Source organism: Sinohyriopsis cumingii, chromosome 11, assembly GCF_028554795.1.
Source record: "Sinohyriopsis cumingii isolate HCF-2022 chromosome 11, ASM2855479v2, whole genome shotgun sequence".
Taxonomy (NCBI): domain Eukaryota; kingdom Metazoa; phylum Mollusca; class Bivalvia; order Unionida; family Unionidae; genus Sinohyriopsis; species Sinohyriopsis cumingii.
This window is the reverse complement of record NC_142971.1, coordinates 21274788-21301655: the sequence shown is the minus strand read 5'-3', so window position 1 is coordinate 21301655 and position 26868 is coordinate 21274788. Positions and strand designations below refer to the sequence as shown.

The 26868-nt window shown below is 39.2% G+C and overlaps 2 protein-coding genes across 2 annotated transcripts in view; one reads left to right on the top strand and one right to left on the bottom strand.

Annotated features, from left to right (window-relative positions):
• Positions 1–26868, top strand: part of LOC149787725 (uncharacterized) — a 140564-nt gene that overhangs the window by 7228 nt on the left and 106468 nt on the right. Inside the window, exons 4-5 of the mRNA XM_089973928.1 lie at positions 972–1122; positions 3281–3495. Coding sequence (XP_089830054.1) covers positions 972–1122; positions 3281–3495 — 366 coding nt within the window. The remainder of the gene's footprint in view (positions 1–971; positions 1123–3280; positions 3496–26868) is intronic.
• LOC149787726 (archaemetzincin-2-like) overlaps positions 1–26868 on the bottom strand; it is a 69961-nt gene that overhangs the window by 17165 nt on the left and 25928 nt on the right. The window lies entirely within an intron of this gene.

The following is a 26868-nucleotide window of genomic DNA, read 5'->3' as shown; positions in this document are numbered from 1 at the left end:
GCATAAAAGGGTAACAAGAACATATTACTTCACAGAGTAAAGCAGGAGCATTAAAATATCACAACAAAAGCTAATATTATTTTTATGATATTATCTCCCATACTTGTGAGGAATTGGATTTTTTTCCCCAACATATTACAGAATGATCATTCAAGTAATAACTTCTAAGAATAAATATGATGTTATAGAAATTGGCATTTAATGTAAAATATATCAAACAGTGTAGATGTCTTAATTTTTTGAGATCCTTTGCAAATAGTTATTATATTTAATAAATTACAAAGAATTTAAAGGTGGAGTGTTATGTCCTTGGACATGATATCTTCAGAGAATAACAATAATTGTATGGATTTTCTTGTTTAATTAATATTTTTAAATTATGAAATACTTAAAATTGCTTTCACATTGTATGGCACTTGGTTGCTACAAAATTTAACCCCAGTTCCAGAACTGTTTACCTAGAAAGTCATTGGGTTTTTATAGCATATGTATTTTTATCCTCATCACAGATTGTTAGCTTGAATAAAATGGAATAAAAATCTTTTTCTCTCGCTAAATTTCTAAAGATTTTATGCTTGCTAATATCTTTTTACCGTATGTATATGGTGTCATCAATTTTTTATTTGTTCCTCTGCTGAAAAATTAGTGGCACTACTGTAGAAATACATTCTTATAACCTTGTTTTTGCTGGCCCACATTTTATGATGTTTATCAAGTATGACTTCACTGGATGCATTTCTTCTAATAATTTCACTGTATTTTGGAATTCCACATGTACTTTTTCTCTATGCATTTCCCTAAACATACATACATCCATAAATAAAAATATACATATAACCTTTACTGTGTGTGTCATTGTTTAATTTTTTAGATTTGAATGAATCAAGCAATCCAAAATGCTACAAAATAAAAAGATTGAACCTGTGATTTAATAGCAATAATTTTAATCAGGTATTTATTGTTCGTTGCAGAGCTTTGTCTATGATTTACCAGGCCCTTGAGAAGCGACAAGATGAGGAAATTCAGGTTCATATTTCATATATGGAGATTTACCAGGAAGTAGGTTATGACCTGCTTAATCCAGGGGCCAGAATGCAATTCTGTGTCACACACTTCCCAAAGGTAGGTCTATGATGGGTGTATGCATTTTCTCATAGATAATAACACCCAAAGGTAGGTCTATGATGGGTGTATGCATTTTCTCATAGATAATAACACACATCTTGGGACTGTTTAGTGCTAATTTTACAACTACACAGTGGATTGTTATACTCCTTCCAACAAATATAGATGCTGTCTTCCATTCCCATCAATGAGGACATAATTTTTACGTAACTGGGAGGACAATTTCAGAAATCTTGCTGAAAAGTCCTACCTGATTGTCCTTGTTAAAATGTCATCTTCCATTGTACTGGCATAAAAATATATACAGACAAAATTGCATGCCAGTAAGAACAAATATTAATGCATTAAGAATGATAGAATGATGGCTCTGAACTGTCTGATAGATTTTCAATTCAAATTGCATCCAGATGTTCTTTCTTTTAACAAATGTTCAAACTTTCCAAAATGTGTGAGGAAGAAATCATTTTCTTAGCACACATAAATCTCTTATCTTTAAAGAAAATGACAGACATTTTTGCATAAAAGTATGTTTTCAAATGCCGAATTCTCCCAACCCCATTGACCCAAGAAAAATAAATATGTACAAAGTTCAAGTCTTGTGCAAAAAGATACAAGTCTGTGATGGATAAATATAAGTTCAGTTACAAATTTGTACAGTAATTGAGTTCTTGTTCATCAAGAAGTGAACATGGCTGTCACATCTGACATGAGATCCAGTGTTCAAAATCAACTTTCAAGAACCTACTGTACATGGTACGTAGGGCTAGCAATTATGGAAACAAATAGTGTTCAGTTATTAGTCAGCTCTTTAGGAGACAAAAACTGCTGCCAGGCATGCAGCAATTTTAAATGCTGGTGAGAAAAAAGCTTTGCAAGATGAGTCACATGAGCTTCACTGTGGACAGTTGTTACTGATGATCCATTGTCAGGTCCATGTAATAAATTTGTCTGTGATGTCTTAAGTTGGCCAAGTCCAATAGTAATCACATTGCCATCCAGCTATCTATCCATCCATCCACAATATTAACCACACTGCCATCCAGCTATCTATCCATCCATCTAAAATAGTAATCACATTGCCATCAGCTATCTATCCATCCATCCACAATAGTAATCACATTTCCTTCCAGCTATATATCCATCCATCCACAATAGTAATCACATTGCCATCAGATATAAATCCATCCATCCACTATAGTAATCACATTGCCATCCAGCTATTTAATTATCTATCCCAATAGTAATCACAATGCCATCTAATTATCTATCCCAATAGTAATCACAATGCCATCCAGCTATCTATGAATCATCCACAATAATAATCACAATGCAATCCAGCTATCTATCCAACCATCCACAATAGTAATCACATTGCCTTCCAGCTATCTATCCATCCATCCACAATAGTAATCACATTGCCATCCAGCTATCTATCCATCCATCCACAATAGTAATCACATTGCCTTCCAGCAATCTATCCATCCATCCACAATAGTAATCACATTGCCTTCCAGCTATCTATTCATCTATCCTAATAGTAATCACATTGCCTTCCAGCTATCTATCCATCTATCCATGATAGTAATCACAATGGCATCCAGCTATCTATCTGTCCATCCACAATTATAGTAACCACATTGCCTCCCAGCTATCTATCCATCCATCCCAATAGTATTTTATCTATACAAATTTCAACTGGTTCTTATTATGGACTTAAATAGACTCTTACAGTACCTACCCATACCCCTTTATCATGCTCCTTTCTGTTGATGAAATCTTAAAGGAATTGGATTTCTGGCATTCTGTGTCATTATTCAGAGGACTTTGATGATGTCCTTTTTTGTACCTTCATTGACCATCAACCCCATATTCTCATTGACCAAAATGTTGTGCCATATCGAATTTGCTAGAGTCACATATCAATTCAGAAAACTTCCAGCAAATCTGTACTCTCTAAGGAATTCAGCTAAGTTTAACTGTATAGTAAAAGAAAAAGCTTGTGTAATTGCAAGAAACATGACAAATGTACACAAAAACACACGCACACACAAATACATACAATGAGATAAAATATACCCTTTTTTATATAAAGCACATAAAAATATATCAGGACATGGCTACCCTTGGTTGTAACACAATTTGGCTTTCTTGTCAGGTTACAGTGCTTGAAGGTCCTTCTGGCTCCTGGGTTATCAAAAATTTGTCAATGCACCTGGCTGCCAGTGAGGAGGTTGCACAGAGTTTACTGCTTCAAGGTGAGGCCAATCGTAAAGTTGCTGCCACCACAGTCCATGACAGGTCATCCAGATCACATGCTGTCTTTACCATACAACTCACTGCCAAGAAGCCAGACTCAGACACATTTGTCAGGTAAAAAGCCAAACACTTTGGATGGTCCAAAAACAAACAGGGCACAGAAGGTAGGATTACTAATTTATATTAAAAGAGTAGCAGCATAACTTAGTAGCTTTTATGACTCATGGTCCTTGTTTTATGTGTCAGTGCTGACTAGCCGTTTCATACATCTTGGAGCAGGGTTCCTTACCTCATCTTGTTAAGTTTGTTGTAATGAAAAGTAGCCAAGTACAGCTAACAGGCCTTTTCCAGATTTCGCACTAGGATTTTAAAACTAGGAGTCCAGGACTAAGTACATCACTTGGTCTTTATGCCTCTGAATTTAGTCGTTGTAAATATCAGTACATTTTCCCACCACTCTGCAGCTAGTCAAGTCTTTAAACTTGCCACCAAGCTGTTGGGTCATGTTCTTCTAATGTACTCTTACAACGACAACATGTACATCTGGGGGTCTTTCAGCCACTGAATTTTCTCATTGTAAATATCAGCACAGCTAAAATGATCATTTGATCAACACCATTTCCCACTCAGCAGGAGGTTGAAGAAGGACTGGCAGGCCTCTGAATTTGCTGTCCAGCAAATGCATGTGTATGGAAGACTCCTGTCTAAGTGATTTTCTGTGTCCCAGATAAAAAAATTGTGTCCGAATATGCGTGATTAAGCATTTCTGAGACCTCTGCTTTTCTAAATTAGATGCTATGCAAGAGAATAACTTCCAACTGACAACAGCATGTATATTTAACAAGATCAAACAAGCATAACATCTGATTAGTCTATCATGGAATAATGGGAACCATGTAGAGGAATTGTAATTGTCTGGGCCAAGAGAGGGTGACCACAGATTTTGAAATAAATTCACACCTTTTGTCCAGCATTGTGGAAGATATTCCATATTTACAATAAATCTTTAAGGAAATGAGAAACAAATAATTAAACATAGTTGAGAGTAGAGACAATTATATTAGTGCAAGCTTGAGTAATTTTTTTGTACTAGTGTGTCTGGAAGTCATATCTTATTGTGTTTACATTCTTTGTTCTGCCCTAAATAATATCAATCCAGAGATGATATTCATTATTAGAGTCAAAAAGACAAAAGGATAATACTAACCATACAGTATGTACTCACTCTTTACAATATTGTATACCATGTTATAGTCAGATCAGCTACCGTATTTACTGTATAAATTGGGAGAGAATAAAATAATAATTTTTTTCCAGTCCCAGAACTTCTGATGAATTTTTTTCACCTAGGTTATATATCCCAAGACTTAAGAAACTAAATAAACTTGTATTGCATTTGTGCTCCCCCTTCCATGCTGCAATAAAATAGATTAACAAAACAATTATTTGATATAAAAAAGAAAGAAACTAACCTTGTATTGTTATCATTTATTCTTTTTTTCAACATGAGCATTAAAGAATAAAATATATCCCCGAAATCTGTATATGTAGCGTAGGCTTCCATACTGTAGCATGTATCTCTTATGTCCGATAACACATGCCACATTGTTCATTGACATGAACATTGATAAACAAACTGTGTTTGGTTGTGCCTAAAGGTTTGAATATGTTATCCAACTGAAAACTGGATCCAACAAAATCATAAACAAGAGGGAAATAATCAACCAATATCTTGAAGACATAACACAGTGTTAGGTGCACAATAATCAAGAATGAATTATATCCAGGTCTACTGTATGACAGTATCTCGCGAATAAAACAAAATAAAAATCATTATTTGAAAACATATTCCCTTGAGTGTAAGTCACGATATTCTTGCCAGCACGGGTTACAAAAGTATCATTACTGTTTACCCACAGACATCAATGCTCCTTTGTGTTAATTATTACTACAGATGCCAATCACATAGAAGCCCGGGTGGTGAATAAACACAACTGGCAGCAAGCAGTAAACCCCTCTTTTGAACCTTCCGACAGGGCATCAAAGACAAAGGTTATTTTTATTACAAAGCAAGCCAACCTCAGAAGCCGACTTTGGTTATTTTTTTTTTAAAGGATATCATTAAAAAGGATTGTTTTATTGCAAAGCAAGCCGACTATGGATTCTGTTAAAAGTGCCGATTTTTTTTTTTTTTTTTTTTTTTTTTTTTTTTGAATATACAAAGATGGCCAAGATATGGAAACAAAGTTTGGTTCCTTTTCACCAGAATTCACGGGAATTTTGAAAATAAATTGAAACAATGAACAAATTTTAAAGTGACACAATATAGTGCTTCCTGCACGGATGTCCATGACCCAGCATTGCCCAGAATATTTGGACAAAATAAAATCATGTGATGAATTCGTGAAGGCCAGAAGAGAAGAAGATGATTTCGCAAGCAAGAGGGAAATAATCAACCGATATATTGAAGACAGCTGCAATTCACGCATGACACAGTGTTAGGTGATAAATAACCAAGATTAAAATTATATCCAGGTCTACTGTAAATAAAAATCATTATTTAAAAACACATTTACTTGAGTGTAATTGACAATCTTTTCGCCAGCACAAGTTACAAAACAGGTTTCCCACGCTACCGGAAAATCGGGAAAAAGTCTGTAGAAATTATATTTTTTTTCCCGACCATAAAAAATCCTAGAATTTCGCGAATATTGATGAAAGTCGGGAAAAACCGAGGAATTTGGACCTGGTGCTCGCGATTTGCATTGCTAGTTGCATGAGTACTGTACACAGATCTAACAACCCACTTTTCAAATGTTGTAGAGAAATTTTTAAAAAAATGAAAGTCGTATACTGGTTGTAATAAGAATACAAAAACGAAAGAACACAAAATTCTCCATATTTATATATTCCGAGAAAAACTTTTGGAGTATTGTTGTATCACGTAACTACCACGTTGACATGTGATCTCTGCTTGATAAATCAGACTGGCCAGATTGCTGGGTTTTACAAAAAGTATCTGACTTTCATTTAATATAATTGAATTTCTGTACAACAACATTATAAAGGAGTTTGTTGATATCACGTGACTATTGGACTTCCGATGTCCTCATTTGAGATTTGTGAAGTCATGTGACTAGTAATGCAAATGGCGAGTACTGGGTCAAGTTTCATCTACGCCGTAGTTTCGTCTTGTTTGACTGAGGATTAACAACACAACGATTATAATTCTTGCCATTTCTGAGAAAATAAATAATTTTCCTTTCGATTTCATGCAGGCATGAGTCGATATAACAAAAGTTTACACTTTCTAGGCCCGCAGGTAAATGACTACCATATGTAACTAACGCACCGTAGCAGCAAATTCCAAATATTCGATATGCAGTTGCAATGACCCCACACCCCAACTTTAATGTCCAAATATGAAAAATGGGGTGGAATATTCGGAGGAACCTCGATTAAAAAAAAAACGACTGCTAATCGTTTTAAGCCAAATTTGTAGTCCAAATTGTTGAATCTCAGAGCTTAAATGAGAAATTGTCGTTCCTTGTATTAGGGGCCATCCATAAATGACGTCATGCGATTTTGGCCGATTTTTTACCCCTCCCCCCCCCCCCCCCCCCGTCACACATTTTTTAAACAAATTCCTTCCCCTCGTCACACATCGTCACATATGTGTGACCCCCTCACACACACCCCCAGTGCGTGATGTCATTTATGGACAGTCCCTTACCAGCATGTCAGCCAATTACACGCGTCGGGTATTTCTGCACAATGATAGGGCATTTCTGTAAACATTGGATCACGTGTTATTTTGTTGCCAAAAATTCATTTTGTATCAAGAAAGAAAGATCGTACTTTAATTAAGAAGCGTGATACTCATAAAGTGTACAACTATATCCCACATTTCGACTCAAAATGCATATGAAAATGTGATTTCTAAATGTCAGTATGAAGACCCACTCCATGACCTTCTTGAACCTGTAACCCATAAAATCCTATTTACTATGTATCTGTTAGAATCATACGAATAAATACATTTTATAAAAGATGGAAATGTATACCTTAAATAATTATGCATCTTAATCAAAGGTTCCAATTTTGCATGAAGTTGTCCCACACGTACAAAATCGTCTGCTACCCGACATGTCAGCTTGCCACTATAATGGGATTCTCACAAAATTTCCCGGCCTATAGTCTGTTTCTAAATTCTTTAGTAATTTTTCCCCATAAATAAGACGTTGTAAATACATTACACCCTATTCATTGTTGTTTCTCTTCCACATAATAGCTTAATTTTTTTATGTAAAATATTGAATTTTACTAGTTTTTTTACAAGATCGGTTTACTTGGCTTAATATCGCTTGCCATTATTGGCATTGTTACGTTGAATTTTGTAAAAAAAATTTAACTATAAACCTGATCGAATTACTTAACAGAACTGTTGACAGAAACAGTCCAAAGTAATGTATTTCATTTCTATAGCCTTCTGGATAAACATTACATCTTTTTCAAAGGTGTGCACAGAATTGGGCAACATATCGCGGTCATGAAAACACGGTGGTGGTATCCCGTGTGTCCAAAATTAATATTATTTTGAACAGAATATTGTGGTGACAATTGCCGCTTTTCAAATGGTAAGCATTGCAGTATTTTATTTTCGTCAATCGGTCGAATTCGGTATGCGTTTTGCTTCAGGATTGGAGATGGAAACCATATGTGCGCAGAAATGCCCGACAGCATTGTATATATTAAATAACGATACGAGCTCCTGTATCAATACATGTTTGGGGACTTGTTTAAGGAATTACAAGAAGACAAGTTGATTTTACAGAAAATTCAGTTCTTGTTTATACAATAGTATATAATTTTGAAGGTCTTTTGTGAAAATTTAAATCAACCCTTTTGAAAATGTTTTTTAAAATGATGGATTTTTAACCAGATCGTCTTACGGAGATTAGGTTGTTTGAAAAATCTTGTTTGGGATTTTATTGGCACAGATAAAGTCAGGGTTAAACTCATTTCGTTACAAGGCAAAATTCTAATTTTTTTGCGTTTATTTTTATATATATACTGTAATAGGAAATGTTACTTTCTATGAAATGCATATATATATATATATATATATATATATATATATATATATATATATATATATATATATATATATATATATATATATATATATATATATATTGCTATAGAATTCTTTAGAATTAAAGGTTTGAAAGGAAACAAAACATAATTTGTGCTAATTGTGTTGTTCTCACCTAGCAACATAGTGCAGCAAAATAAAGTTATAATTTTTATTCTGTACATTGAAATGACTTAATATGCCAATTTATAGGAATATAATCAAACTTGTTTTGTGTGATATATTTTGTGGTTTTGTACATTATCATCTTTTCTGACTTCGATGTTTTTGGAGAGTCTTGAAAGAGAAACATCTTTAGATTTAGAAAATGAATGCTTTATAGTCTAAAATGTTCTTTAATTCCATTCAGTAATGGTCATATGTGAACCTTGAGAAAAGTAATTTCATCCTGGAAAAACTCTGGAAATGACCTGGAAATTTATCTTTAGAAAAACATGGGAACCATGATTGATACTTAAGAGCCCTACACATGATTTTACATAGGAAGTAAGAGTGTTAGGGCCAAATGTGAGTGTACGTGTTTTAGAGTGATGGGAAGGGGTTACTTCATCAGCAAAGAGCCATGAACAATTGAACAATCGTTGATGAATTCAGAATAAATAAGTTAAAATTATAACTAGTTTTCTTTGAATTTTAATCTACTACAGAATTGTGTGAAGATGGGGAGCCTTCAGGTGTTGTGGGAGACAACTATAGTCTCACTATACATCCCCGTTTGTTTGTACCCCCTACCCATTTCAATAACGAAAATGTTTAATGTGATAAAAAGTGCATAGAACTAAGTCAATTGAATCATTGATTTATAATTCCTAACCTGACTGTGACCAAAATGGCACTAATACTGGCATCCCCTGCACCTTTCTTTTTTTCTTCTTTTTTTTTCCTTTCTTTTTTGGGGCAACAGACAGATGCCCCCCCCCCCAGTTTCCCCCCAAAGTAAAAGTGTTTTTATGTGTTTGTGTTTCCCCCTAAGGTTCGTGTGTTTGTATTCTTTTATAAAAGAATTTATACCAAAAATTTATTTATCTGCAAATTTTTTATGGGGTATTTTTTCCCTTAGTGTTATCTAAAGGGTTGTTCGTCCGATCTAAGTGTTATCCTAGTCGGAGTCTCTTCCCTTGTTTGATAGTAGTGACCTTTGCCAAGGGTCCCATACGTGCTGTGTATGCTATGTGAGTATTTGCTATATTGTGTGTGTGCTATAGCCTGTGTATGTTATGTATTTGCTATATTGTGTGTGTGCTATAGATATATATGTTAGGACAGCATCTGAGTCAAATCTCCCCACAAGTTTTCATCTTCTATATTCATTTGGTTTTTTTCGTGTGAGGGTTGTTGTAGTTTCTTTTATAAAGAAAGAAAGTTTTTATTGAGTTATAGATTTATTTTTGAAACAAAAGTATTAAGTTTTGGAATCAATAAGTTCTAAGAGAATCAGTGCCTTATATAGAAGTAAATAAAACCTATTATTTTTATGTATGCACTTATAGTGTGATGATTCTCTTTTCCCTTTTGATTGAAATTTTGAAGTTACTCGGATATGTTTTCTAAGAAGCCACGTGGTCTTTAATTCTTTTATACATGTTTTTCTTATCTTTTGACATATCCATGTAATTACTACCACAATCGGAATTTTTTATCTTCCAAATATAAAGACATAAAAAGATTGTAAAGCATAAGTAGTACTATATATATCAGGGCTATATTTGTCCATTCAAACTATTCCCCATTTGTTCGTTTTGTTTGTCCATTTCCTGCATGCTTGATTTTCTAAGGCTCTTTCACAGGTCTGGCCACTTCACGTGGCGCCTTGTGGTGTAGCCCTGCGACGTCTGTGTCTCTTACTTCTCCAGCATGCAGGTCCCTGTATCCATATACTTTTCCTATCAATTTTGAAGGGTGGATTTTCGAGACAAAAAAAAATTTAGTCAAAGGGGAATTATTTTATATAGAAAATTAAAATATATTTATATTCAATAAAACAAATTAGTTAGAGGATGAGATTATTTCTTTTTGTTTGTCCGTTTGTTTGTTTTTGATACTCCCCATGAGATGAGAGATGAGACCGAGGCTCCAGCCCGTTTGCGGTACACACCCCTACGCGGGCGGTATACCGGAGTCCCTTCCCCGTCTCCCCCTCCCCTGATATAGTGTCACAGTATGTCATGTCGTCTAATTTGGTATAAATTTTTTAAAAAAAACTCCATGAGGCCCCAGACCGAGCTTCCCGGATACGCACCCCTACTTGGGCGGTAAAACCGGAGCCCCCTCCTCATCTTCCCCTCCCCCGGTTTAGTGTAATATATAGGAATTATATTGCTTTTATTTTTTTTATTCTTATTGCTTGGCCACAGGACAGCATAAATGTGGTAATATAATCAATTATATTTAAAACTACCATATTTTCGAAATTTACATCTTATATATACACTATTATTTCTGTGATATTTATACTTCTTACATATTTCCATTATCAACATAAGTCTATTATTTTTGGTTTTGTCACATTGGGCAATCGTATGGAGTTTTGTAAAATTTGCTACTTTACATAAAGGGCATTTCTGTACTGTTTTAATCATACGACGTCTTACAGCTTATTCGCCTGTAAGCCAGGTGTTGTGTAGATATTTAAAAATTATACTTTGAATTTTGACAGATCTTATTTTTCCCCAGTTTATCTGTTTTGTTCTACTCTGCATCTTAATCTTTTTGTTACTTCTTCTATTAGCCACTCATAAGTTTCTCAAGTATCTAATTGTCATAGCTCTATTTTATCTCTATATTTTCAAAGTATTTCTTTTATATTTCTAAATTTCCTTGGCACTTCAATTTTTTTTTAAAGTTTATTATTTTTGTATATCTCTGGTCGGTTCTTCATAGTGAAGCCGAACCAGTAGATATACAGTGCCTCCCATGCTGTCGCCGTAAAGGGTTTCACTTCTATTTATTATATTTGAAAGTTTTAGTAGTATGGGGCTTGGCAGTCCCAGGCTCCCTCTACTTTTTTGCTCTATAAAGAGTCTCTTTTATTATATAATGGGTCTTGTAATTCCATATGTAGTTAATTATTTCATTATATAGCTTATTTAAAATTTTGTTTTCCATATCAATGGATCTAATTATATAATTTATATTTAAATACAAGTATGTTTTAGCCACTTGGGCCCGCTCCATTATGCATAGTGGCGTTTGGGCCCAGATTTTTGCATTTTCTTTGATTTTTTCGATTATGTGTTTGTAGTTTTCTATGATGTCTTTTTTTCCAAAGTGTATCCCTAGCGCGTTCACTGTATCTTTTAGTAGGTGGGGAGGTAGCACAGGGTGGTTTCCTCTCCAGTTTCCTATTTTTAGAATTTCGATCTTATCATGATTTATTTTTTAACCTGATGCTTTCCCGAAATTTTCAAATTCTTTCTCTAAGTGTATAAAAGATTTTGCATCTCTTATAAAGTTCGTACAGTCATCAGAATCTGGAGCATTTTAAATTCCTCTTTTAGGTTTGGAATATGTATACCTGGTATTCCTGGGTTTATTCTTATTTTTTGGCTTAGAATTTCAATTGCTATTACGTATAATAACATGGATAGTGGGCATCCTTGCCTCACCGATCGTTGTATATCGAATTATTTCGTACATTTCCCATTAACCTTTACATATGAAGTTATTCATGTGTATAGGATTTCAGTCCATTTTCCGAAGTTATCTCCGAAACCGAATTTTTCTAATACTTTTTGTATATAGTTGTGTTCTAGTCGGTCAAAGGCTTTTTCTTGGTCTAAGAGTACCATAGCTTCCTTCGTGCCTGTTTCATTAATGTAGTCTATTACAGTTTTTATATTTAAAATATTACTTTGGATATCCCTCTCTTTACCCCCGCAAGTTTGATTTATGTTGATTATTTTTCCTAAGCTACTTTTTACTGTTAGTTAATATTCTACTTAAGATTTTATAATCGATATTGGTCTCCAGTTTTTTATGTCATCCCTATCCCCTTTTCCTTTATAAAATATTGTAATTATTCCCTCCCTCATTGATTTTTGACATATGTTTTTTTTTACTTAAAAAGATATTATTATACAGAGCATTTTAGGATCGGCGTTAGCTCTCCGTGGCCAGTAGCTTCTCGTGGGTCGGTGGTTCTTCCCTAGGTTTTCCAGGGTTCTTCCTCCCCCAGTTATACTGGCCGCCATGTATAGCCTATCTTGTGCTGAAAAATGGCGTTAAACCCTAGAACAACAACAACAACAAAGCTGTCCGTGGAATTTCTGGTAGAACTCTACGGTAAGACCGTCTTTCCCTGGTGATTTTCCTTTTGTAAGTGTACCAATGTTGTTCGTTATTTCTTCGTCTGAGATGACATCATCACACAATCTCATTGTTCTGTTGATATCATCTCACAGTCTATATTGTTTAAATAGCTGTCTATTGTATCATATTCAATACATTGCGAAGTGTATAAATCTCAATAGTATGAGTAAATACTATTTAAAATTTCCGATTTTTCTGTATAAATAACATTATTTACTTTAAATTTTTCCAAAATCTTCTCACCCACTTTTCTTTATTCTTCCCGTTTGTATAAACCTTTCGCTTTTTTGTATATTTCAGTAAATTTACCCGCTCTAATTGTTCTCCCCCGATATTCCTCATCTTCTATTCCTGTTATCTTACTTATCAGCTGTTTCTTTTCTTCTTCCTTTTTTGCTTTATTTAAGCTTGTTTTTAGTTGATTTTTATCCATTTTTAATTTCTCCGATCTTATGTTTGATTATTTTATAGCTCTCTCTTTTATTGTCTGTTTTAAAATATCCCATTCCTTAATTATGTCAGCAGTTTCTTCATTGCTAAATATTTCCATCTCGTTTTTTAACTATATTTACAAAATCCACTTCATTTAAAATTTTGTTATTTATTTTCTACTGTCCTGATCCCCATTTGCATCTACTTTGGATTTTTAATTCAGTTACAACCATTTTATGATCAGAAAGTTCAGATTTTTTAATTATTGTACTAAAATTTGTTACATAAAACTTATCAATCCTGCTGCCTTCTCCCTGTTTGCATTCGAAGGTATAGGTCTTATTAAGTTTAGTTTCCTATATATATCAGTTAGTTTATGTTTATTTAAGTTATTTATTAAGTTTGTCAGTTTGCACCTTTCATGCTTAACGGACTTTCCATACTAACACGGCGCCATATTGCGTACACTATTGGCTAGTTTATTTTCATCCGACAACATAATGACGTTGTTCATCCTATTGGGTAACTGCCGGATAATTCCGTAAAAGTAGCGAATGGGGCCACTTTAGCCTCAATGGGACTTAGCATTAAAAACACCCCCTGGGCCACTATAGCCTCAAGGGAAATTTAACATGGAGAAAAACCCTGGGCCACTATAGCCTCAAGGGGAATTGAACATGGGAAAAAGTCTTGGGCTACTCTAGCCTCAAGGGGAATTGAACATGGGAAAAAGTCTTGGGCCACTATAGCCTCAAGGGGAATTGAACATGGGCAAATAAAGTGTGGGTCTATTTAGGGACAAGGGGAATTGAACATGGGATTTTTTTTTTTTTAAATTTTTTAAATTTAAATTTAAATTTAAATTTAAAAAAGGGGTAGGCAATTGAAAGTCATTCTCTTTTCGAGAAATATGGGTGGCCCTGAAAAGGGCCTTTGGGTTTATGTTAATATGCCCTTAACATAAAGGGCATCTGCGGCATCTTCTTGTCCTCAAGCTGCGTCTTACTCGAGGGCCATAAATCAGTGTCCTCTTGAGGCAACCTTGTCTCTCCACGTACACTCTTCGTATCCACAGACTGATGTCTGACTTGTCAACAACGGTCCACTTGGACCGGACATACATGAGCATGTCCGTCCTAAACATCATGGAAGACACAAGGGTGGATGATTCGACTGTGGTCCACATCTTGAAGCGACGAGAACAGGTGAATCAATGCAGTGAACTGCGCTTATTTATAGGTAGAGGAAGGATTGAAACGGATTGAGTTCATTCACCAATCCAAACACGCGTTACAAAATTCAGTCAGCCCGCATCCAATCCGAAGAGAGCAGTCTGTGACGTCACGTGGTCTATATAGATTCGCTAGCGCTTGTGTGCAGTCAATCTATGTGACAGTGATTCAACATGACGGAAACTCAGAAAACGATCCATTGGGGTGCACCAGCAGGGGAGACCGCCCAAGGGAACCCGGACTTACTTTCAGAAGAGGTGAATTGGGATTTTGTGGATTTTCTTACCTCGCAAGAATTTGTTCCGGAACCTTCGTTACCTTCTTCATTACCGCAAGTGGAGAATTTTAGACAGAGACAGAAAGAAGAATTGGAGAAATTTATACAACGACAAAAGGAAGCGGAAAAAGCTTTTCTCCTACAGCAGCAGCAAGAAGAAAAGGTAAGAAAAAAACAACAGCAAGAAGAAGTAGCAGCAAAGAAACAAGAGGGTGAAAATCAAACGGTCACGGTACTGTTGGACATTTTAGCGGAGTTAAGGAGTCTGAAACAAATGTATCAGACTTCTTTATTACGACCGAAGAGAATACGACCTTCCCGAGCTAAACACGTCAACCCTGTGACTAAGCCTACCGTACCACCCTTAGTGATTTCAACCCAATCATCATCATCAACATTACGCAGTCCAGAAGTAGGCCTTGGCCGTGGCAAAGGCTTAAGACAGTTAAAGTTGATTGCTTAAACTCACCCCTACACCTAAATAAAAAGGCCCTTTTCAGGGCCACCCACATTTCTCGAAAAGAAATACAATTTCAATTTGCCAATAACTCAAAAAAAAAAAACAGCCCATCTTACCCCTATAGTACGTGTCTTTGTATGAGTGCCTGAGTGTAGCTTCTTATTTTAAAATCAAAACTCAAAGACACTTACCTTATATCATTAATTTATTCTTTTATCCATTGTTACAATCCAATTCACAATTCACAACTCAACACTTTAATAAAAAGTTCATTGACTTCTTCTGTCTCCTTGTTTAGTCTCTCTGTTTTTTAAATTTCTTCAGCGTCACAGGCGTTTCCTCTTCTTCCTCCTCACTTTCTTCCCTTCTTCTTTTCTTCTCCTGTTTCTTTTTCTTCACCTGTCTGCTTTCTTCCTCTGAAAAATTCCTCTCTTCCTTTGAAGAATCCCTCTCTTCTTCTGAAGAATCCCTTTTTCTTCTGACTCCTTTTGTTTCTTTTTTGAGCAATCTGGAGACCAATGTCCTTTTTCTTGACAATAATAACAGGTATCTTGACTTTTGTCTTTTTAGCCCCTGTTTTTTTTCTTTTTTGATGGTCTGGACACTCTGAAGACCAATGCCTTTTCTTCTGACAGATATAGCAAGTATCTTGACTTTTATCTCGAAAGGAAGGAGAGTAGTCCGTGGGCTGGTCTGAAGAGAATTTTCTAATGACCCCTCGCAAAGCTCTGACGAAACGTTCGATTTGGCTAGTCTCTTCCATCGTTGTGCTCGGCTTGAGAGTGAAATGAATAGTGAAAGGACAAGACACACACACCCTTTTATATACGCTGGTCTGCCATGACTATAAATTAGTCTATGATGTTTAAACTTGAGTCATTTGACGTTTTGCACTCAAGATGAAACGATCCTATTCATTCGAGAAGAAAGAAGAAGAAGAAAGTAAGAGGCAGAAACGTGATCTATCGCCTCGTACTAGGGCTGAAATCTTGGCACAAATTCATGCCAGTGATTTTCAAGAGGACATGAGTGAACCAGAATCCGAACCCTCTAAACCAAGTTCACCACCCTTAGTCAACCCTGAAAAGTACTATTCCATTCGAGAGACGGAAAAGCGCTCCTCTAGAAAATTTAGAACCACGGCTTACAAATACACGGTGAAGTTTAAAGATTTTAAGGCTGAAGTACCGTTAGAGAAAGCAGAAGTGTTCATCACGGGGGTGTGGGATTCTTTGCTCACCGCACTCAAGCGACAATGTCAACCCAAAGAAGACGATCGCTTGAGACTTTCCATACAACACGACGGTTTGAAATCCCCTGTTTGGATCGAGTTTAGCACCCCTGCAGAATTGACCGCTTCCAAAGTCATGGACAAGATTCAACACGTACAACAATCTAATGACCAGTTTGACATCACCGATGGAAAAGCCACACTGGACATGACCCACGTTTCTCCTCCTCAAGGGACTGGACGCAGAAAGATGTTATTGGTGGACGACCTTCGCAGCACCAAAAAGAGTCTCGTCCAAATTAACAACCCTCAAGACCAGATGTGTTTAGCCCGTGCCATCGTGGTGGGACGAACCTATGCCAACAAGAACGACACGGCAGAATGGAAAAGAGTCTGGAAAACTATTCGACAATCGGACCGAGCCAAACAACGAAACGAAGCAGAACTCCTGTTGCAACAAGCTGGCCTGTCCAAAGACACACCCTGCGGCATTCCTGAAATGCAAAAATTGCAAGATGTCCTAGCTCCACGATACACCTTGAAAGTGCACCCTCAAGAAATGCGCGGGCCTCTGTTGTTTCGAGGCCAAGATTTTAAGGACGGAAAATACATTCATGTTTATTATCACGATGACCATTTCGATACCATTACCACTATCACCGGATTCCTGGGATACAGATATTACTGTGAGAAATGTGACCGTGGTTATAATAATCGAGAGCAACACAAACATTGTGGATCGAAATGCCCAGGATGTTTGGCCTCTCCACCCTGTCTGAGCGAAGGACCAGTGCCTTGTTCAACTTGTCTGCGCACGTTTGTCAGCCCTGCCTGTTACCAACAACATCTGAAAACACAAGGTTCACAGCAGAAATGCGCTTGTCAACTCCTGAGATTGTGCCCTACGTGTAGACAAGGTATACGTACCAATAGTACCAAGGCACACGTATGTCGAGGAAAGAAAAAATGTCACATTTGTCACCACATCGTGGACTTGGAACACCAATGCTACGTGCAAAAATACCAACCCCCACCAGAGAAAGAGGACGGTCACAAGAAGAAAGGTAATTTCATCTTTTTCGATTTCGAATGCATGCAAGAGACCGGCATTCACATTCCTAATTTCTGCGTGGCTCATCGAGCGTGCGAGAAGTGCATTCAAGAACCTATTTTCAGTCATTGCCCTCACTGCAGCAAGATTCCCGGAGGGCGTGAAAAAATCTTTCGGGGACCGAACACGTTAGCCGATTTTGCCCAATAGGTCTTAGACCCCATCGACAAGACGTGGAGCCAAGAGGACATCGAACGTTACGGAGATTGTCATCGTCATGTCACGGTGATGGCTCACAATTTTTCCGGATACGATGGACAGTTTCTTTTGAGATACTATACGGAACAAGGCACCGAGCGTCCTAAAGTGACTTTGAACGGAGCCAAAATCATTTTCATGCAAGTGGGACAAGTACAGTTTAAAGATTCGATGAGCTATTTGGCCATGCCTTTGAGTCGAATGCCTAAAACGTTTGGAATGACAGAAATAGCTAAAGGGTACTTTCCACACTTTTTCAATACGGAAGCCAATCAACACGTCGTTCTACCCCATTTACCTGAGGCTCACTATTACGACCCCGACAACATGCGTACCGAACAACGAGAAGCTTTTTACGCTTGGTACCAGGCTCACGCCTCGGACCCTTTCGACTTTCAGGAAGAAATGCTAAAGTATTGTCGTTCCGACGTGGACATTTTACGGCGTTGCTGTGGAAAATTTCGAGAACTGTTCATGGAACACGGAGGGGTCGATCCTTTGAAAGAAGCTTGCACCATTGCCAAAGCGTGTTCCTTAGTGTATGGACAACGATTCATGCCTGAAAACACCGTGGCTGTCGTCAGCCCTCAAACGACCCACTTTGTCAAACGTCAATACTCGGTCAAAGCCCTACGTTGGTTACATTACTTGTGCGACAAGGAAGACAAATGGATTCAGCATGCCCGCAACGGAGGGGGTGAAAAGACCATCGGAACGTATTCGGTAGATGGCTGGGACTTAGAAAACCCCAAGATCGTGTACGAGTTTAACGGTTGCTTATTTCACGGATGTCCTGTCTGTTTCCCTGACCGTAGCACTAAAAATCAGTTTTTGCAACGAACCATGGAAGACTTGTACCAGGACACTTGTCAGCGACGCCTAAAGTTGGAACAGGAAGGATACCAAGTGGTGGAAATGTGGGAACACGAGTACGATCACCGTATGAAAACCGATCGCGAGTTTAAACGCCTCGTGGAAAGTTACCAGTTCATGGACCCGCTGAACCCGAGAGATAGTTTGTACGGAGGAAGGACCAATGCCACCTGTTTGCTGTACCAAGCCGACGAAGAGAAAGGAGAAGAAATCAAATACTTGGACGTGTGTTCTCTGTATCCCTACGTGTGCAAATATTGTCGCTTTTCTGTAGGGCACCCACAATTGCTGACAGAACACATCGACCTGAAAAACAGTCGACAATACGAAGGCTTGATCAAGTGTAAAGTTTTACCTCCCACAAACCTATACCATCCCGTCTTACCTCACCATTATCAAGGCAAACTGATGTTTCCCTTGTGCCGTACTTGTGCCGAAACGTGCAACCAAGACCAACCTTGTCAGCACACCCAGGAAGAACGGGTCTTGACGGGAACCTGGGTCAGCGTAGAATTGTTCAAAGCTCTGGACATGGGATACCAACTGTTAGAAGTGTACGAAATTTGCCACTTTCCCAAGACACAACAATACCACAAGGGGTGATCCCAGTCAGAAAGGCATTTTCGCTGACTACGTGGATGCCTTTTTGAAAATGAAACAAGAAGCTAGCGGCTATCCTTCCTGGTGTCACACTCCCGAAGACCAAATACAATTCAAAGAGAAATACTACGAACAAGAAGGCATCACTTTACACCACATCGAGAAAAACGAAGGCAGGCGATCGTTTGCCAAAGTGATGTTAAATTGCTTGTGGGGTAAAATGGCACAACGACCGTGTTTACCCAAGACGGAGTATTTGACAGAACCTTCCCGCTACTTCCAAATGATTCACGACAAAACCAAATACATGAAACACGTGGACGTCGTTCGAGAGGATTTGATCTTGGTCAATTACGAAGAAGATCTGGACTTTGTACAAGACGACCCTTTTGGAAATGTCATCATTGCGGCTTACGTGACAGTCCATGCTCGCTTAAAATTGTACGAAGCTTTAGAACTGTTAGGAGAACGCGTCCTGTACTTTGACACGGACAGTTGCATTTACATCCATCACCCGAGTCAACAGCACCCTAACATCGAAGGAGACCGTTTAGGAGCCTGGACAGACGAGCATCCCGACGACAAGATTCTAAGTTTCGTCAGTGGCGGTCCCAAAAATTACGGCTACGAATACCGTGACAAACAAGGAGAAGTGCACACGACGTGCAAAGTGAAAGGACTGACCCTGAATTATCGTACCAGTCGTGTGGTCAACTTTGGGGTATTGAAAGAAGCCTTGCAATCGGGAGAGGATGAACACTTTAAAGTGACCACCTATCAACCGAACAAGATTGTACGTTTACCCACTCATCACATCGTCAGTCGGCCCTTGGAAAAAGTCTATCAAATCGTGTACCAGAAGCGAGTGCGACTTCCCAATCATTTCACCTTACCGTATGGACACGTCGGTATTGGTCTGTATATAAAAAAGGAACCCTAGGCAAGATCGATAGTTCATTGGGACTACCAAGACCGAGCTAACAAGATGAATACTTTCAGAGAAACACAAAACAAGTTGTTTAGAAAGGCACAATACAAGTGTGGGGCTTCTGAAGTGGAATGCGATTGTGAGCCTTGCGATGGGTACGATGCTGTACGTTGTGACCTTAGCGATGCCGTAAAACGTCATGGGAACTTTAGTGTCACTACCCCTATCATGGAAAGGGATGCTGTGCATGTCAAACCTGAGGGATGCGAAAGCGATGCCGCTCGTCCTCTTGGACATTTTACTGGGTTTCGTTTTAAAGGGGAATGTTCACCTTCACGTCTACCCCCCTACGGATGTCATCCAGCCCTGAGCAAACTCCTGTTCATGTCACCCAACCCTCATCGAAACGAACCTGTGAAAGACGAATATTCGTTTCCTGTGCGTTTGTCGGAATACTGCGACTTTGAAAATCGTCTTCAATCGTTCAAAGGAAAATGGCCTAAGTATCTGGGAGGACCGACCCCCGAAGAATTAGCCAGAGCCGGATTTTTCTACTTGGGCGAAGGAGATAAAGTCAGGTGCTTCAGTTGCGGTGTGTCACTTCATTACTGGGAACCGCAAGATTCAGCCTACGTAGAACATGCTCGATGGTCACCGAATTATCATTACTTACCCTTAGTGGGACCGAGACATTGAAGTAACTTACCATAATCTGTTCATGGATACTTTACAAGAGAACATTCGTGCTTTGCCTGTGGAGTTGAGAGAACGCATTTACCGAGAGCTGGTCAAAATACAAGTGAAACGTAAAGAACAATTGCATCCGTTACGTCACCGGTGTTGAACCACTGGTACCTGAAGGCTATACAAGGACTGATTCAATTGAAAGTGTTCCATTGGACAGACATTGATCAACGATCCCCTAGTTTTAAAAAGGATTGGTTTGTTATGGACGATTCTATCTACTACATCATTGTAAACTTACTGCATCGAATTCCAGAGGAAGAGTTAACGAATTACCAACATCTTGAACACAATGTCAACTTGGTGAAAGAGGAAACTTCTGAACGAATTGTAATGTGTAGATTAGTGACTAAACGATTTAAATTCGACACTGAAGTAAAACCATGTCTGTGCAAAGAGTACATTTCTTGTGTCAGACCAAAGAGGATTTAGTATGACCTATTCATGGATACTTTGCTAGAGAACATTCGTGCTTTGCCTGTGGAGTTAAGAGAACGCATTTACCGAGAACTGATCAAAATACAAGTGAAACGCAAACGCAAAGTTATTCAACCGTTTTTAAATTATGCTCTGTTCCAAAGTATAAGAAGACTGATTATGAGTGGATATTACATCAGGCACAAAGGTAAACGAGGCTATTGGCCACCACCCAAGGATTCCAAAACAGTGTATATACTTATGGATACTTTACAAGAGAACATTTTGGGCTTGCCTGAGGAGTTGAGAGAAAGGATTTACCGAGAACTGGTCAAAATAAAAGTGAAACGTAAAGAACAATTGCATCCGTTACGTCACCAGATCTTTAACCACTGGTACCTGAATGGTATAAGAGGACTGATTCGTCAGAAATTTTTTCAGTGGTCAGACCTTGTTGAACATTTTCAGTTTGTGAATGATGATGAACTAGACGTTCGTAATTTTGGTTACTTCGAGATTCACTTACTGCAACGTATTGAGGAAGACGAGTTAAAGGATTACCAACATTTGTTACATGGAATCTGCTTAGAGAAAGACGAAACATCTAGACAAACTCTGACGTTTCAGTTACAGTATGTAACATTTAAATTCCCTACTGGAGAACGAACATGTTTAGTTAGAAATTACCTTTATTGCTTCCGAAACAAAGACACTATCAAATCAAGTTGCCATGCCACGGATTATGTCACATATTATTGAACAGATTCCGTGGAAGGAACTCAACGACCATATTCAAACCGTGGATCATTACCATCGATTATTACAAGAACTGTATCCATTCAATTGGGGTCGACAAGTGGTGTGTGTCTTAGTGACTTGTTTCCTGGGATTTCGTTTACCAGCCGATTCTTTGTGGACTCTTTACGATCAGTACTTACCACCTCAATGGCCTTAAATGGTCACGAAAAACTCCTTTTGCTCAAAGCCTTGCGTTTTCATCTGGATACTTCTCGACCACTACAGGAAAAAAAAGATTCGTCAACTTTTAGCTACCCAAGACGTGTATGACGATGTGTGTGTAGCTTGTGACTTACATCCCCATTGGACAGATGTCCGTGCCTGGAAAGAATGGGATTTTGAGGCTTGGACCCAAGAAGTGGCCCAGTATGCACGAGAGTTGTTCAAGGAAAAAAGTTACTTTTCAACCCGTGTTAGTGACGGTGCCAGAAGAACCCGTCACCCAGGACGGGACTGTCGTGGATAGGCCTGAAAGACCCTTTCGGGAGGACACTTGTGTGACCTTACCCCCTACTATAGAACTGGTTAGAACATTACCCAAAACATGTTGTTGTACAGACACTTGTTTTTTCTCCCACGTTAATGGTTATCATGTGCCTTTTATTCTTGTACTTAAGCCTTTGGCTTTTATGTATTTTTGTCTTTCGTATTTATGTTTGAAAAAACATTCAATAAACGTGTTCTGTAAAAAGTATATAAACTCTTGTCTTGTTTGTTTTCGTGTCACAAGTGACATTTCTCACACTATGGCTACCTCTGCTGTCTCTGCTCCCTCTTCCTCTACTGTCAAAATCATCGACGAACACTTAGATCGTGCCAGTTGGGAGGCTTTGTATCTTCGCCATCCCTTTAACATGCTCATTGCTGGACCTAGCGGTTCAGGCAAAACCGAATTCGTCAAACGTTTGATCGAACATAAACATCATTTGATCGATCGTCCACCTCAACGGATCGTGTGGTGTTACAAAGAGTGGCAATCGGCGTACAGTCTCTTGCGAGAAAGTCAAGGCGATTTCATCGTGTTTGTGGAAGGCATTCCTAAAGAAGACGACGGCATCGTCTCTGACTCCCGTCAAACCCATTTGGTCATTTTCGACGACATGTTAGGAGAAGACGAAGAAGAAATTAAACTGTGGTTCACGCGCAAAGGGCATCACCGTAATGCCTGTGTCGTTTACATCACCCAAAATTTGTTTCAACAAAGTAAAGCCCATCGCACCATCAGTCTCAATGCGCATTACGTGGTCTTGTTTAAAAGCCCTCGAGATAAATCGCAAGTGCAAGTCTTAGCCAAACAGTTAGGAACGCCTTGGCTGACTCAGGCGTACGACGATGCCACTCAAACGCCACACGCCTATTTACTCGTTGATTTGAAACCGACAACCCCCGAGGATTTGCGATTTCGTACCCACTTGTTTCACCACTGGTGCCAAGACGGAGGGCCTGTCCTGTACACGTCTCCGTCCTCGACTTAATTTCACTCCACATAAAAAATCTATAAAAACCTCAGACCCTTTTCGTCTGTCTCACACAGTGTGAACATGACGTCCCTTCAGTCGCATCTTCCCGTCAAATTGATTCGTGCCTTGTATGGCATCAGTCGAGAAAAAAATCCACAAATACGAGGTCGTGTCTTAGAAGCTAGTCTCAAAGAAGTCTTACGATGGTTCACGGTGACGGCACGTCAAATACTCCAAGGAATCACTCAGATTCCTCATCAAACCAAACGCTTTTTCGATCGAAACAAAGTCGCTTTGGTCCAACTGGCCGATCCCCGCATCGACACTCAAACCAAAAAACAAATCAGTTTGAAACCTGGAGGAAGCGGTACTCTAGGAGGGGTCATCATTCGCTCTCTCTTAAGATGGGATCCTAATGCCCCCAAACTTATCCCCAAGAAAAATGTCCAACGAATCCCCAAGAAGAAAAAGAAAAAGACCAGGTCCCCAAGAAAAAGAAAAACTTCTCCAGTGGCGGGACCCTCCTCTGACCAGACACCACCCCGGAAAAAGAAAAGAAGCCCCCAGAAAAAGAAAAAGAAAAGTCCACAGAAGAAAACTAGTCGCAAGAGACGCACTTCGGCCAGGACGCAACTTTACACTCGCAAACCACGACCTGCCACGGCGGTGACACGGTCACCGGCAGCCTCACGTTCATCCACTTCTCCGTTGATGACACCAAGAACTGAAGAGTACTTGGAGACGTTGATCACACCAAGAACTTCTCCGTTGATGACCCCAAAAAGAACTTCCCCAGTGGCAGGACCCTCCAATTTAGTGGCAGTGGCTGCTGCTCACAAAGTACCTTCTCCCAAAATCAAAGTCCATGAAAGATCGGGCATGTTACAAAGTTTACTGGATTTGTCCAAGCAAGAACTGGCTCGATTTAGTCCGTTACGTACCCCTCCACGACGTGTCATGCCTGTCCTCAAACTGATACGACGTAAAGACAATCAGTGGCGACGCGTTCCAGTATAAAAAAGACCTGTGACCAAGTCGGGGGTATCAGTGTTTTTTGGTGCTCCTGAAGACTCAAAGATGTCACCCTCCAGAAAACCCCAAGGAAAGAAAAGAAAAGGACTACCACCACGTTTAGTCAAACATGGAGACATGTTATCTGTCCTGTCCAAAGCTTCTCCACCTCTACGAAAAAAACTCATTCAATCGGCCTCCAAAGAGGTCATCAATACCGTGTGCGAATGTTGTTTGAACGTTTTGAAAGGCACGATCCCTTTGTCCAAACACCAGAAACAATGCTTAAGCAAACATCGTCACGTTCTTCGCCAAATGGTTCAAAAGAAAATTCCCATTCGTCAAAAGAAGAAGATGTTGGTCCAACGTGGAGGCATTTTACCCCTCTTGTTAGGCCCCATACTGAAAGGAGTCTTGGGAACCATGTTGGGAGGACTGGTGGGAGCAAGATAAAAAGGCCTTCGGAAGTCCCAACATCTCAAAATCGACCCCTGACAACCCCATGGAAGGACGAAAACTAGCTTTAGTGCCTTACAAACGATGGATGGAATACCATCGTTGGCAAGAACAACGCACCCCGCATTTACCTCCCAATCCCAATTTGAGCGAGATGTCCCAGTTACAACACGAATTGCAGTCCTTGATGGATCGCCAAGATTTGTCCGAAACAGAAAAATCGCAAAAGTACGGTCAACTCTTGCAACGACTGCAACTCTTTCACCAGAAAGCTTTAGACGAAACAGCTCTACCCACTCTGAAAGATTTTAAGACCTTGATGAAAAGTTCAGCACCATCATCATTACCACCACCACCACCACCACTACTACCATCCCCAAGGGTCACCAGAGATGCTACCCCACGAAGGCCTGAGGAAGAAGAGATGCGAGAAGTGTTTCAAACACCGTCAGCAGCTCCCATTTCGAGTAAGATTGCAGCATCCTTGTTGACCCCGTCCCCCACACCCCAACGAGAAGAAATGAAAGCTTGGGTTAAAAAGATGATGTCCACTCCTCCTTCGACAGAAGTGAAAAAGAAAGAAGGGAAACCAGAAGTGAAAAAAGAAAAGAAAACCAAAGCCATTCCATTGCCACCTCCACCACCAGCACCACTACCTTCGACTTCTACTCCCGTAGCCCATCGGACACGTAAATCCGTTTCTAAACCACCCTTTCGACCCACCCAAAGTAGCATCACCGAAGAGTGGGTGACTTATTAACACACCAACCAACACAAAAAAAATGGAAAAAGTCTTAGCCAGCATTTACTACGATCCCTCCCATCCTGCAGGTTACGCAGGAGTTCAAAAATTGTATCGTGCTGCCAAAACTCGACTGAAAAGTCTCCGTTTACCTCAAGTCCAATGATGGTTACAAGAACAAGCTACCTACACTTTACACAAACCCATTCGACGCAAGTTTGCCAGAAGTCGCACCCGAGTGGAAGGCATTGATCATCAATGGCAAGCCGATTTAGCCGATGTCTCTCATTTGGCCAGCTACAATCGTGGCTACAAATATTTGTTTTGTGTCATCGACGTCTTTTCCAAATTTGCCTGGGTCGTGCCCTTGACTTCCAAATCGAGCAGCGAGTTAGTGCAAGCCCTGCAACGGGTGTTGAAACAAAGCGGTCGTCACCCTCTTCGATGGCAAACGGACAAAGGCACCGAATTTCTGAACCAAGCTTTCCAAAAAGAATTAAAGAAACGTGACATTCATTTTTTTACCACCGAGAATCCCGAAACCAAAGCCAGCATCATGGAACGTTTTCAACGCACTTTGAAAGAACGCATGTGGAAATATTTTAAGCATCACCACACTCTGAAGTACATCGACATCTTATCGCATCTGGTGCAAGCGTACAGCCAATCTTACCATCGAAGCATCGGACGTGCCCCGCAAGACGTGACTCCCGAGAACGAAGTGTTAGTGTTTGAGCGTCTTTTTGGTACGTCCCCGACGAGGGCTGTTCCCAAGAAAAGTGGAGAGTTGGCCGTAGGAGATTGGGTGCGCATTGGCAAAACCAAAAGCACTTTCGACAAAGATTACTTACCTAACTGGACGACCGAATTGTTTTGCGTCACTGAACGAGTGCATGGCCGTCATCCTGCCGTCTATAAATTGGAAGACATGAACGGAGAAGTGCTCAAAGGAACGTTTTATTTACCCGAGTTACAACGTGTCACCAAAAAAGAAGACGTCGTGTACGACATCGAAAGCATTCTCGAACGCAGAACCCGTAAAGTGGGCAAACGA